The sequence below is a fragment of the Balaenoptera musculus genome, chromosome X (assembly GCF_009873245.2).
Source record: "Balaenoptera musculus isolate JJ_BM4_2016_0621 chromosome X, mBalMus1.pri.v3, whole genome shotgun sequence".
Lineage (NCBI taxonomy): Eukaryota > Metazoa > Chordata > Mammalia > Artiodactyla > Balaenopteridae > Balaenoptera > Balaenoptera musculus.
This window is the reverse complement of record NC_045806.1, coordinates 25351539-25367659: the sequence shown is the minus strand read 5'-3', so window position 1 is coordinate 25367659 and position 16121 is coordinate 25351539. Positions and strand designations below refer to the sequence as shown.

The 16121-nt window shown below is 36.3% G+C and overlaps 1 protein-coding gene across 1 annotated transcript in view; it reads right to left on the bottom strand.

Annotated features, from left to right (window-relative positions):
• IL1RAPL1 (interleukin 1 receptor accessory protein like 1) overlaps window positions 1-16121 on the bottom strand; it is a 1287591-nt gene that overhangs the window by 280520 nt on the left and 990950 nt on the right. The window contains exon 6 of the mRNA XM_036840523.1: window positions 4293-4367. Coding sequence (XP_036696418.1) covers window positions 4293-4367 — 75 coding nt within the window. The remainder of the gene's footprint in view (window positions 1-4292; window positions 4368-16121) is intronic.

The following is a 16121-nucleotide window of genomic DNA, read 5'->3' as shown; positions in this document are numbered from 1 at the left end:
TCTACAACATAAAGTATAAGAAACAAGATTCTTTTCTGTATTTCCCCCAAAGGTCTACCTGTAAAACTAACCTATAAAATTATTTTTAAAGCAAAAAGCAAAATTGAAATAAAGAAATACCCATATCTAAATGAGTAATTAATGATAATTTTCAGTAAATTCTATGTTGTAAAGTATAATGTGTCTTACTAGGACAAGGGTGGAATGAATTTCTACTCTTTGAAAGTCTGGTAATGATGAATATAACATCCTCTGTACTAGAAGTTTCTGAAAATGGGCGCCTGGCCATAAGAAGGCCATATGTCTGATTGACATCCTCAGGGCTCAAGTTCAGCAAGACATTGGTGTCTGTCTTTTGATTCCCTTGACTACAACCGCCTGAAAAGACTAAGTCAGGCTCACCCCCTGGATTGACCTTCAGAATTGCACAGTGTGATTTCTGGGCCTTTTGCCCAAGAAAGTTCTGTCCACATATTTGCTGATGCCTGAAAGTTATTTAAAAGGGACAGAGTTGGGGTTTTTTTTCACATTTAGAAATAACATATAGATGCCACTTAAAATGGAAATACTAGGCTATAACCCCATATTGACTGAAATTCAAAACCACCAATTTACATGGTTTATATGAATTTAGTTACTATATTATTTTTTTCCTAAGTACTTTGATTTTTGGTGCCTTTTGCTTTCTATACTGAAACAGTTTAAATTATCACTATCAGAATCTTTCCAGTTTTGAGAAGATGAAAGAATTGGAAGAAAAGGAAGACACAAAGGGATGTGGAAAGGGAAAGGTAGGCATGGCTAGCAAATGGCAGAGAAAGGAGAATTTGGAGATGAAGACAAATCTATGCATTTCATGATTTTATCTAAGTCATTATTAATGTGTTTTATATATTCATACACAAACTGGAGATTTGATGGATTTAGTTACCAAGGACAGGTGAATGGATATGTGTTTAACTTAGCCAAGATATTCATGTTAGGTCACCAGCCATGTATTAACTCAGCTTTGTGTAATTTCTAATGATTGTTCTTATAATTAACCCACATAGTAGTTTTATTAACCTCTGAGGCTAACCCTCAATTTAGGACAAGGTTGAGTCAGACCCCCAAGCTCTTGATCAATGAAACTCTGTTGGAGATTTTCACCATCTCATGAGAATAGGCACCACTTACAGGTTCCCTATCACTGGTCCTGGCCACCCTCCTTACTCCCCCGCCCATGACTCTTCACTCAGTTCCCTTCCTTAGGATTCGACAACACATTTTGAGCCTGTTGAAATTAACAGCTTTTTCGAATCTGGAAAGGGCAAAAATTAAATCCCAAAGGAGGTGAAAAATCAAAGTACATATTGTAGAAAACAAACATATTTTAGGCATCTCGAGTCTTTCCTTTTTTTTGGTCCTTAACGTTATTTCCTATTTTCACTTATCCTTTGCGATCAGCTGTTCACCTACCCCAATACTATTAAAGTAACAACACTAAAAGGTAGTTATTTCAAATCAACTGTTGCTCAGAAATTCATGGATTAAGGTTAAATTTCTCCAACTAGTAAATGATGTATCACACTGAGAACTGGAGTTAGAAAATAAAACAAAAGTTGTTTAAAACAATACAAGTCCCAGGTTGATGTCTATGGTTTACTTGGTGTTTAAACTAAAAGGTGTTCCTTTTGGCAGTGACAATAAAGGAGTTAATTAGAGTATTTTCTGGAGCATTTTGATTGTTATCAAGACATGCCCATCTTTCTTCAAACAAATATACAGCCAAACCTTCCAATTTGCATAAGAAATTTTCATATTTTCAATTTGATTTTTTAAAAAATTTTTGTTCAAGAAAAAGTAATTTTTGAAAAACAAGAAAGCTTTACAAATTATTTATTCCATTTTGTAAAACATTTTAAAAGACAGAGAACAATTTGATTTATTCCAAATTCAGGGACAATATAAGGAAACCCAATGGGCAACCATCTATCGTAAAATTCTTTGAATCATTTTTTCAAGTAAAGAGATTCAATTAACATCATTTTGGCTATGCTCATTAGAGATAACTGGTACAATAAACCACTCCCTCTTGGTCCAAGATATTTATAGTTTTGCATAACTTCTTAGAAAAATATCTTCCTAGGGGCTTCCCTGGTGGCGCAGTGGTTAAGAATCCACCTGCCAATGCAGAGGACACGGGTTCGCGCCCTGGTCTGGGAAGATCCCACATGCCGCGGAGCAACTAGGCCCATGAGCCACAACTACTGAGCCTGCGCGTCTGGAGCCTGTGCTCCGCAACAACAGAGGCCGCGATAGTGAGAGGCCCGCGCACCGCGATGAAGAGTGGCCCCTGCTTGCCGCAACTGGAGAAAGCCCTTGCACAGAAACGAAGACCCAACACAGCCAAAAAATAAAATAAATAAATAAAGCTTGTGTTTCCTTATTTAAAAAAAAAAATATATATATATATATATATATATATATATATATATATATATATATATCTTCCTAGGAGTTATTGAAAGGTCTGTATGAGAATGGCCGCTTATGAAAATTTATATTTCAAAATTTCTTTTCAAAGTAGCAATAACATCTAATATACCTCAATATACCATAGCATGAGTAAAGTGCGTGATACAATTTTAATACGTTTGTTTCATATACATCATGGCTTTAATGCTGCTTGTAGTCTCCCATCTCAAAATAATGACAATTATAAAACTACTTGCATGTATATGGAATTAATCCAAAGCCTTAGGTTTATCATCAAAGAAACATTAATACCCTGACTTGTATAAAAATTACATATGTTCATGCCTCAAAGTGAGTGAATATTTCCAATGTTGGAAATCTGTTGACTATAATAATTTTATAGTCTCTAAAACCATCATCTTATCTTTTTGCACTATAACTTTGGATGTGCTATTAGTAAAGATTATCAGATCTGTAATCTTCATTTTGAAGACAGATTTACAATTTTGATTTAAACTCTCTCCCCAGTAACAATAATAACATTGATAACATAAGGGATGGACTATGAATTTTTTGTTGTTGTTGTATTCATTAAATGCATTTCTACTTTCAAATGGTTAATGTAAGAAAAAATTCCTTAACAAACATGAATATATGGTTTAAATTATACTTTTGATAACCTTTTATATCAAACCACTAAAAACTAATTTTCTGCTAAAGTTTATGATATATACATACATGCATACCATATTTCAAATAAAAAATATAATTGAAATGTGCTGTATATATTTATAAACAAGAGGGGAAATTTCCCATAATTTGGTATAACTGAATATAGATAGATAAATCAGACTAAGAAATTCTAGACTTAACTCTAAGATAAATATGTTAAAATTCTTATTTGTGGACTAGATACTTTTACCAAAGCATATTCTGTACATATTCTTATGTTTTAGTCCTTTAACCAAAAGCCACTCGCTCACATTTTATGAATATATTATCCATAACTTAACTATCACAATGTCCATTATATTTGGCTGGATAAAAATGATTTTTAACTGTAACAGTGTCATTTACTTTAATGAATCTCTACCCTTTCCCCCAATTTTCAAAAATTGTATTTTAACATATTAGTGGGTATTATAAGTCAAACAGTTCCACACTGCCAATTCAAGGGCTTCCCTGGTGGCGCAGTGGTTAAGAATCCACCTGCCAGTGCAGGGGATATGGGTTCGAGCCCCGGTTGGGGAAGATCCCACATGCTGCGGAGCAACTAAGCCCGTGCGCCACAACTACTGAGTCTGCGCTCTAAAGCCCGCGAGCCACAACTACTGAGCCCACGTGCCACAACTACTGAAGCTCGCGCACCTAGAGCCCGTGCTCTGCAACAACAGAAGCCACCGCAATGAGAGGCCTGCACACTGCAATGAAGAGTAGCCCCCGCTAGCCGCAACTAGAGAAAGCCCGCGCACAGCAACAAAGATCCAACGCAGCCAAAAATAAATAAACAAGTAAAATAAATTTAAAAAAACCCAACAATTCAAGCCTTATAAAATGACAAAATAATACCATCAGCAAACCCTTCAGCAAACCCATCTAATTTTTCAACAACCATCTAAATAACACATGAGTTTTTACATCCATATGTCCAGCTTGGTCCTAATGCACGCACCAGGGGGATGGAATACGCCATATTTGCTGGTATTTTCTAATTTTGCTCCCTTTAAATAAACATGGGCTTAGCTCAGAGTATTACACCAGGTTACAATCTAGGCTTATTAACAGTCAGAATGTAATGAGAAAAGTGTATTAACTAGAATTAAGGAATTACTCACCCAGCTGGGTCTCCTGAATTGTCAGTTTACTTTCCATAGGATACAAAAGCTTGGGTGGTTTATCAGTCAGAGGGGCTGAAAAACAATAATAATACAGACTTATAGTTATGCTGCATAAACTGAAGGATAGAACACAGTTTATTTTCCCAAGTACTTTTCATTCTCTGAGTAGTGTGTCAAAGCATTCTACCAAGTAATGACTTACATATTGCAGGTAGTACCTTCAGGCGAGCTGAAAAGCTATTAGATTATACATGAGTCAAATATAACACTACCAAATTGGCGGTCACATGAGACTGTTGAAGTACAGAATCAGGATTGGTCAGTCCTTAAGAACATATGATTGTACTTCACCAAATATTTTCAATTTTCACCTTGCTTTCCTTTTTAAAGGGTACCCTACATTTTCTCTGTGTTAATTAAAGATACACATGATATCCGTATTGTGCATTTCAATGATTTTTTGGGGGGCATAATACTGCCTCTTTCTTCTTAATCCCATTCCTAGTTTCCCTACCCTGGATCACATTGCCTCAAAACCCATAATTTAGGAATTAGATTATTTCTCACATACATCTCCTATAAATGAGGCAGCAATGTGGCATTACATTACTACAAATACAAGCTGCATATTCAAACATGCATAAAAGTATATATTTTTCACCAAGTTATATTTTAAGTAATACTTTTCATTTAGTCAGAACCCCTTATTACTATTATCCATGACATTTTATAGTACTTATTGCTAATTTGCATGATATACTGCCTTTGATTTTTAGCTTCTACACATTACTGCTCTGTGCACTTATCAATTTATCAATGATCAGTGTACAGATCTAAGAGTTGGCTATTAAGCATCTTGAAGATAGGTTTCCCATTGCATACTTCATTCCTAGCTAACTAGACTATCTGGACTTTAGACAAATAGTCAGTGATCCTTCATTAAAGACTCCCTCCTCACCCTCTCTGACTGAAATGCCCAGGTCCCTGTGAAATCTGTCACTGCAACTTCCACTCTGTAAGAAGTGCAGAAATGATCAATTAAGGGTTGCTGAAATTGATTGAAAAATTAAATGATTTTGCTTTGAGGGCTTCCTTCCTTGCCAGGAGGACATGCCAGTTTGGTTGATAACCAGAAGGCTGATCTAGACAGCAGTGCCCGGAGATGGCCACAAATCCTCATCACCAGAGGATTCAAGAATTCAATCTGCTTTGGCAGCTCACCTCTATCTCTCGTTAACAGAAAACACAGTCAGTGCAAACGGATGATGCATCCCAGCTCCGAAAAACAGGAATGAGTTTTAAGAGTCCTGGTTTGGAAGACCAACCTCACATAGGATCAGTAGCTTTTGTTCATAACTAATTGAATGCATTATTCATTCATCTTCATTAACATTTAACACAGGGATGGGAAGGAAGGGGAAACGAAAGTTGGGGTAATAAGATGAGATAAATCACTTTGAAATTCTTCTCAAAGATTTGACATCACTCTGATTAACCTCGAATACTTGTATGTCTTGCCTAAAGTGATCTTAACAGATTTTTATTCTCCTAATAGCTAAATAAGTAGGTTAGTCACTAAATGTTGGCAAAGCAGTTCACCATTAATAGGTCAAAGAGCCACATTTCCTAGGCTCTGGTTATCAAATGATTTCAGGTAACTTCAAAAGCAATATGGCATCAAAATAACCTGTTTCTTCAGTAAATTAACTCCGTTTATAAAAGCTTGTGATTGCAGAGTCACAAGCAGACAATTCAACAGTTATAGAAAGCAGCTGAGAAAAATGTTCCCTGTTCAAACACATCCCACACTAATTTATAATAAAAGAAAATATCTGTAGAGAAAGATAATAAAATCCATAGGTAGGACATTTGTTCAGAAATATAAAACGGTTGTGTGGTTCTCCACCCCAACACACCACCCACCCCATGGCATAATGTTACATCCTTAAGATCCTTCCATATTATCCTCATGGGACAACTCCAAGTTCACAGAGGAATCAAGAGTGTTCAAGCCAGAAAAAATTATAAGCTTATTAAGTTCTTTGATTTTTAAATTGTGTTCCCTAAAGCCCTATGGTTTCCACAGTGCCCCTCTGGGCAGGTGAAATGCAGATACAGATAAGGGGTGGACCGAGGGCCTTGACTCCATACCTTGTTGTACTGCCTACCCCTCTCTTGATATAAGTAGCTCTGCTTTTACTTATACATCAGTATTCCGTCCAAGATTTTAACCCCCCAAATCCAATTCAACTCAACTGATGCATATTGGACACTATAATGTGCTAGGTATTGTGATAGTGGCTTTGGAATATCTTTGGTTTCTGCCTTTACATCTTACGGTAATCAGAAGTTAAAAAATAATGGCAATAGTGAAAAATTCTGGGCTGATTCAACTCCCTTGTTTTATTTATTTAATTTTTTACTCTTTTTTTTTACATTTTTTTCTTTTTTTATTGAAGTATAGTTGATTTACAATGTAGTGCCAGTCTCTGATGTACAAAGTGACTCAGTTATACACATATATACACCCTTTTTAAAATATTCTATTCCATTATGGTTTATCACAGGATATTGAGCATAGTTCCCGTGCTTTACAGTAGGACCTTGTTGTTTATCCATTCTAAATGTAACAGTTTGCATCTACCAGCCCCAAACTCCCAGTCCATCCCTCTCCCTCCCCACCTCCCCCTTGGCAACCACAGGTCTGTTCTCTGTCTATGAGTCTGTTTCTGTTTTGTACATAGGTTCATTTATGTCATATTTTAGATTCCACATACAAGTGATATCATATGGGATTCGTCTTTCTCTTTCTGACTTACTTCACTTAGTATGATAATCTCTAGTTGCATCCATGTTGCTGCAAATGGCATTATTTCATTCTTTTTTATGGCTGAGTAGTATTCAATTGTATATATGTACCACATCTTCTTTATCCATTCATCTGTCAATGGGCATATAGGTTGTTTCCATGTTTTGGCTACTGTGAACAGTGCTGCTATGAACATAGGGGTGCATGTATCTTTTTAATAATTAGAGAAATGCAAATCAAAACTACAATGAGGCACCACCTCACACTGGTCAGTGAATAATGGCCATCATTAAAAAGTCTACAAATAACAAATGCTGGAGAGGGTGTGGAGAAAAGGGAACCCTCCTACACTGTTGGTGGGAATGTAAGTTGGTATAGCCACTGTGGAACACAGTATGGAGGTTCCTAAGAAAACTAAAAATAGAGTTACCCTATGACCCAGCAACCCCGCTCCTGGGAATATACCCAGACAAATCTATAATTCAACTCCCTTGTGTTAGAGGTCAAAGATCCGAGGTGTAAAAAGCACAACTGGTTTGCCAAAGGTAACAGAGCAAATTCAAGCTAGAGTCCTTGCTAGATCTTTGCCTCCCAGTTCTGTCAAGCAACTACTAGCCCTGTGCAATGTTTCCCCTCAAGGTGTGAGCAATCTGTTAGGAGAGCAAAAACATGCAAATAAGTGACTATAACCTACAGCAGAGCACTCGTACTGTGCAATCTGTCATCTCTAAGTTCTGATATTATGCTCTAGAGGGATATTGTTGAGGCATGTTTCTTGTATGATTCACTTGTCTTTGATAAAAGTGAACTGAAACTATCAGAGAACACAACAGCTGACTACAGATTTGACACATGACTGTGAAATGGGGTGACCATTAAAGCTAAGATATAGCTCCACAGTCATTTGAGGGTGACCAATTGTGCTGCCACAAAGAAAAGACATGTGCTGAATTATCCATTATTTGAATGTTTCTGACACTTTATGGTGTTTAACAAATATTAGTTGAATCGAATTGACAGAAGACAGAACTGGCAAACAAATGCAGGAATGGTAATGACCAAACCAAATGAACACACAAACACAAAGCCCTCTTCATTTTCTGCATGGGCAAAAGTACGACTGGAAGGAACTCAAACAAATTAGTTACAATAAAAAGCAAAGTAATAAGCATTAGACCATGACTAGACCAACTAACATTTTATTGTCAAGAGAACATCTTGCCTTTTGGGACCCTTTCTTTCCTTCTCTCTCTCTGTCTCTCTCTCTCTGTCTCTCTCTGTCTCTCTCTCTCTCTCTCATTCACACACACACACACACACACACACACACACACACACTCACTAAGCTGAAATCATTGAAAAAATAAAGCAAGTCTGACAGTAGTGACATGAAGCACAGGCTGATTTTAAATCCTAATCACATTTTGTCTACAAAAAAAATACACAACAATTATAGTAGAGATGTTTCTCTGGCTACCTATGCATTGAAATATTTCTATGAATCCACCAACAAAAATATTTTCAATCTCTCATTTTATTCTTCAGAATATCCCATTGACAACATTAAAGATAACATAGTTATTTTTAAAGTGTTTTTACTTTGAAATTAAAAATCTTTATTTTTATTTTAAAATAAAAATCTTTTACAGAGTTATTAATATGTCCCAATCGACAAAACCGTTCTTCAGAGTAGAAGGAACAATTTAAAGGACGTTTGTTTTGCTTACCAGCTGCTAGTTAGAGAAACATCTGGAAGGCGGTATACACACAGTTGTGTATAGGAATAATTCCTATGTTAACGTTCCCTAAATAATTATGAAGAGATGAAGTCTCTCTCTTTTTTCCCCATGCCATGTACACTTGGGTTATGGAATAGTGAAAAAGAGGATCCAATTTTCCAAAGCAAAAGTGACAAGAGACCAGGGCAATGAGGCCAGTATTCTCGAATTTTTCTAATGTTCTTAAAGAGAAGAGAAATATGAGATATTTAGGATGAGTGTACCTTTGTTCTGACATCCCTCTAAAATTTAATTTTAGTCCCTCAAATACTCTTGAGAATAATTAATATTTCTTGGATACTTAAAATTGTCCTACCACAAAATCTGTTCTTTCAAAATCATAGATACTTTTCAAAATGTATTTTAAGTAGTGCCTTCTCTGCTTTGTTTCTTAGAAGCATTATGGTAAGGTAAGAAAGATAATACACATAGTTTTCAGGGAGACATGGGTCTAATAAATTCTGACTGTTAGAAGTTAGACCTGGTTGGTTTGGCAAGTTGGAGAAGTTACTTAAACTCTATGAGTCTCAGTCTCCTTATATAAAAAATGTGACATTTTCCCCTTATGGCTTGGTGTGAGGATTAAATAGGATAACAGATTAAATGCCTGGATATATTAGATGGAAAATACATCTGTTCTAATGATATCCATCGAAGTTTGGGACAATAGCATTTAGCATTCTTTGTAGCCTGAGAAGAAAAAAAAATACTGTTTGTAAAATAATGAACTGGATATTTAGATAAGCGTTCAAAAGGCATTTAAATCCTGAATTTAAGAATCATTAATATTTCCTACATTAGTTTCCATAGCAGGAGAACTGGTCCATCCTTCAAAAACACAATTCAACAAGAGCATTTTGAAGACTTTTAGATATGCAAGCAAGGTACTGGGATTGTAAAGGACTCAAACAAAGGTAAACAAAACACAGCTTTTAACCCTCACAGAGCTTACAACCTAGATACATAATTAAAATATAACTCCACGAGTCAATTTCAAGAGCCTTTACGAAGTACCTGCAAATAATAAGTACTATATTAGAAATAAAATGACCAATAAGGCATGAAGTTATACATAAGAATGTATGAGATGAGAACGCATATATGATGCATTGTGATGAGTGCTATACTCAGAGGTAATTTCCTTATGACCCTATTTAAATCTACCAGCTAAATCTGATCACAAAACAATACTCACAGATTTATTCAGCTGACTATAAAACACGCTCTGTGGCAATCCCACCAACACACGCCATTTTACAATGGAGATTTTTGGTTTGTTTTGCTGTCTGCATGTACTTTTTTTTAACTTATAAGATTGACAACCAACTGCCTATTGTCCTAGCAAGTCAACGGAATGTGAATTACTCATAGAGCTTCAATGACTCAAAATGGGATTTCAGTTCTGCTTTCTTTGGTCTGGAATGTTTTAACATTAGTTCTTAATAGTGGAGCATAGCACTCATGAGATATATAGCAAGTAGATAAAACCTCATGTTCCTTGGGAGAAAAAAAATGAATGGATGGGAGAAAGTATCAGTGTATAGTAGGTGAAGCCATTTGGGGGAAGAGAGGTGCTTAACTTTTCACTTATCTCTAATGCATTGGGATTGGCAAAATTTCTCCTTTCTGTTGCAAACAATTATGGTAATTGTGGAGCCATGGAGCCTCAGAAGCCTCAAAGAGGAAGGAGTGGCAAATCAACTGAGGAGAGAGTGCAGGGAAAGCGGTTTATGAACAAACTAACACCATATACATGATAACCTTGATCTAGGAGTCATGTCAAAGTGATAAAGCAAATACTCCCAAGGATGTAACTCTTAATATAATCTATCAAAATGCATGTATTCAGGAAAATCAAAAATTAATTTGACTAGCTTTGATACTTAATATTTTATTCATATAGTTTGATAAGTGTAGCTTATAATGCAAATTAAAAAATATGTTCATTCGTTCATTTCAACAAATATTTTTAAAACATCTTCTCTTTGCCAGGAATTTTTCTAGCTACTAGAGGGTATAACAGTGAACCAGACAGACACAACTCCTGCTCTCATGGAGCTTGCATTCCAGAGAGGGAGATGGAAACTATACATGTAAACGAATATATGCATAACATAATATCAGGTAGTTCTAAGTACTGTAGAATATATAGCATCTGTGACTTCCCTGGTGGCGCAGTGGTTAAGAATCCACCTGCCAATGCAGGGGACATGGGTTCGAGCCCTGGTCCGGGAAGATCCCACATGCCACGGAGCAACTAAGCCCATGCGCCACAACTACTGAGCCTGTGCTCTAGAGCCCGCGAGCCACAACTACTGAGCCCATGTGCCACAACTACTGAAGCCCGCGCCCCTACAGCCCGTGCTCCGCAACAAGAGAAGCCACTGCAGTGAGAAGCCCGCGCGCCGCAACGAAGAGTAGCCCCTGCTCGCAGCAACTAGAGAAAGCCCACGTGCAGCAACGAAGACCCAACGCAGCCAAAAGTAAATAAATAAAATAAATAATTTATAAAAAAAGAAAAAGAAAACAAAGCAGCTAGTGCAGGTGCTATTTTAAAGGAATGTCAGGAAAGTTTGCTTTGAAGATCTTTGAAACAGATCTCTGTGAAAGGAGGGAACCAGCCATGGAAATACCTGGAGGAAGATTATGGCAGGCAGAGGAAGGTGCAAAGACCATGAAATGGGAGTGCACTTGGCATGTTTGAGGGAAGGCACAGATCATTATAGCTATCTTGACAAAAGGAAAGAGCGGCAATGAGTTCAGAGATAGTCATGGGCCGATTCAGGCACGGCCTTGTAGAACACGGAAAAGACTTGGGTTTTACTCTAAACCTAATGAGAATGCACTGGAGACTTGTGGAGAGAGCTTCTGGTAACATTTATATGCCAAAAGTATCACTCTGGCACCTTGGTGTTCACGTCTAGGAGGACGGAGTAGTGTGGAGGCAGAAGGCCAGTAAGGAGGGTATTGAAGCAGTACACCAAATGGTGATGATACATTAGTGCTGCTGCTGGAAATGGTAGGATTTTTTCCTTTAAATACCTATTTGGTAGGTAGAACTAACAAAATTTACTGATGGATTTGATATGGAATGTAAATGAAAATCTAGGAGTTAAGGGGGATCCCCAGTTATGCACTTGAGCAAACACATGAAGGGCAGTGCTACTTAATGATACGGGGGCAGTACAAGAGGGGCAGTTTTATAAGATAGTAGGAATCAAGAGACACGTTTTTATAAATCAATTCAGTCACCTCCAATTATCCATAGAGGCTAGAGAATTTTACTACTGATCAATGATTTATATTTTGAAAAACCAAGCCACTGGCTGACGACTCATCTTCTCCTCTGGTCTCCCAGAGGACTGAGAAAATGGTCTAAAAAAAAAAGTTTCATGTTTCAGGCTAATGCCATATTCATTTATCATGAGATAAACTTTGGCTAACCTCTACTATCCTTTGCTTTAACACCATTCATAAAAAAATATGTATACCACCAAACTTATTTTTGACTAATAGAATCAGAAGCATGCTTAGTCAAGATACTAAGAACGACTCTCTAGTATTCCCTTGGTTCAATGATATGTGGCACATATTCAATCAGCAAATTTAATATCATCATATATAATTTAGTTTTTTCTTATTTAAAAATATTAATTGTGAAGTACTAACAAAGACATTCTAGAATTTATATTTCATCACTTCCCATTATCTTGAAAAACCTCCCAGGTAACATAAACAATGAAAAGATTATATTCATTCAATACTTGTTTTTAAAATAGAATCACTTAAGAATATAGGAAAAGTTAACTAACATGGAGCTAATGTTAGGGCTCAGGTTTTCTACTCACTTGCCACCTTCTACGGTTGTCTCTTAAGACCTGCTTCCCAGCTTCCATTGTCTGCAGCCCTGCTTGCTGCATCCAGACTCATGGTCTAGATTCTAGAACTCATTCAGTCACCCACTACACCCTGATTCTGACCTAATGAGCTGAGAAGAATATGAAGGGCAAACAAAAGAGAGCATAGGTAGACAGAATAAATAAAGGTGGTTTAATATTTTTAATTCTTATTTTTAAAACAACTGCTGCATTGAATTTTGCACAACTGCTGTGGGGATAAATTCTGACTGCATGACTGATTTCAACCATCTTAAATAAATCTGTGTGTAGTCAAAGCTAAAGCAAAAAAGTGGTGAGAAAAAGGAAACAATACATAATTATCTGCAGAAATTATGATGAACCCTAGGAAAAGAATGCTGATTGATATAATACCTATAATCAAGTAGGTGAGCATGCCCGCTACTGTTTTCACTTCTGTTGACAGGCAAAGAAGGAATTAACGGTCACCAATTAGCTTCTAGGGACAATAGTCAATTCCAAAAAATTATATGTCCTATGAGGGAAAGTATCTCTTCCCTAGTAATGAGAAAGTAAGCAAAATTATCATATCATTTTTTTCTTTTTATATTAGTAGATAAAAGGCCCTCAAGAAACGAAAATAATAAATCCCAGGCTGTCTGGAAATGCTTATTAAGGGAAATTGTGGAATACACAAAAGGCACCATGTTACTACTGAAAGTCAGAAAATATTTTATTCTCTGCTTGGCTTGGAATATCACAGTAAGACATCACATTTCCCTAGTATAGTGTAATGTACTTTAATGTCCTTCCAAATTGTATTGGGTTGGTTTATTTATATCATACTTCAATGTAGAAGATATTCACACCTCTTGGCTTTTTCTTCATGTTATAGTATCTTGCACGATTACTCACTGGTATGGCTCTCTGACAGTGGTTTTCAACTGGGGTTGTCACAACTGGCGAGGGGGGTGCTATTTGACAAGGGATGCTGCTAAACATCCTACAGTGCACACAAAAGCCCCTCACAATAATTATCCTGTGCCAGATATCAGTAATGCCGAGCTTGAGAAGCCCTGCCTGATGATAACCGTATATTTAAAGCGGTTGTATTACCTATATTTCAAGCCTGAATTGGATGAGACTTTAATTTTCTAGTAGACAGAAAGCTATTGAAAACATGAGGATTGATGAAACAGGATGGAGGAAGCTGTAGTCTGGGTCACCGTAGAGTGGACCACAGCAATCAAGAGAGCCATGAAGGGTGTATGAAAGTCTGCATAGGCTTAGCACACAGAAAGGTCAGGTATGTCTGACAGGGTACAAGGGAGAGACGGGAGGCCAAAATGAGGAGAATTAATGTGAGAGTCCATATAAAGAATGAGTAACCTCTTCCTCCTTCCAAACCCTTATAGCGAGAATGACCACCACCAAGGCCTCTCGTCCCTACCCAAACAACTAAAAAATAAGAGGTTCTTCTCTAAAGACATAGAATAAACCATCTAATGCAGAGTACTGGAGGCATCCCAGAACTGCAGAAATAATTCAAACCTATTATAAAACATTTAGGTGATAAAATATTACATAATTATTTCACAGCAAAATCTTCCTAATGTTGTACTATTATACTTCACTTAATTTGAAAGTTGTTTGCAATCACTGAACACATATTTACCAACAGAAGGTAGTCTAAAAAATATATATATATATACATATATATTATATATACATTTTTTTTGGTAAGTGGCAGTAAGTATTCAAGGGATCTAGCCAGAGATTAAAAACAAAGTAGCCCATGTAATATCTCAATTTATCATTAAAAGCTAACATAGCATACTTTGCTTAATTTCATTCACAAACTATTAAATTGACAGGTAAGCTGGAACTCTCAGCATAAATTTAAGGCTTTTAAGACACAAGAACATAAATGTAAAATTGCAAATAAGCATATGTGTAGGAAAAATTAACACACTATTTTGGGGTGTGCAGTTACATTATTTCATTTGATCGTCCATTTGCTACAATGAAAAAATCCAGAAGCTTCTCCCCAAACCAACAGCCAGTGAGGACAGATGCCAAGATCTGAACCTATGTCATTTGATTTTAATGGTCACATGCTTTCCATTTCTGTAGTCTACTTTCCAACATTTGTGATTTCTAATGTAGTTTCTATTAGACACCTTATTTTTTTCCTGGGGTTTCTGATGATATGGGGAAGACTTGGGGAAAAATATTTTGATGGATTTTGGAAACAGAGAGACGGAAAGGTCTGTGTTAGGACTCAACTGTATTTCACAATCATGAAGCTTTTACTGTAGAATTTGAATAAGCCTGACACTGATTTCTGAAGATTAGAAGAGAGGATTACGTCTGTCATCGGCTCTCATAAGCAGAACCCTTTAATGAATACAGAACTTGATGATGACATACAATTTGAGGCTCTCATTATGACAGTGGACCAAAATAAGGGGAAGCATTCTAGAAATCCCATTAAAATTGTTACCAAAGAGAAAATGAACCTTCAAAAGCATATTCTCCATTGAAATCCAAGGTTTATATATATGAACTAAAATTTTTAAATTTTTGTAGCAATTATATAAAATATTAGAGACTTCCTTTAGAGTGACTTTATAACCACCCATATCCTGTAAAAAAAAATAACATCACTTTTGCATAAAATGTGGAAACATAAATTAAACAAACAATTCTACTATTACTGAATTGCATTCTTCTCGATGAATTAAATTTCACTGGTGGTCAGCTTCTTATGGGACAGTAACAGTAGATTTGTCAAATATTGATATATTCAACTTCTGCACTTGCTTTAACTTTCTTGACCTCTGTCAATGATAAGGTTGCACTGGGAGATAGCACAGTTTCCTCTGATAGTCTTTGAATCAAATCTAATTTCTGTACAGTTGGAACCCCAAAATTCCAATATAATAGTAATATAAATACTGTATACTAAGTTACAGGCTGCTTGTGATATTTAATGACATGACTGCTTAAAGAAATATGCCTACAGATAATTAGCCTCTCTCCTTCCACCCCTTTCTTCCTTTTTCTTCCCTTCTTTCTTCCCTTTCTGTTTACCCTCCCTCCCATCTTCCTTTCCTTCTTTTCTTCCTTCTCTTCTCCCTCCCTCCCTCCTTTCATATCATACTTCCTTGCTTCCCAAGAAATCCATCTGGAAGGCAGACTGAAGGAAAAGCATTTTATTTTCTCTATTCTGGTTACAGTGAAAAAACAGAAACCTAAATTTCCATTCATTCATTTATTCAGCTATAACTTACTCGGCTGCATAATCATCACTTTTTCCTGTTTAGATTGGTATCATTCATTCAAATAACACTGTTGGGAATTAATCTTTTTTGCAGAAATC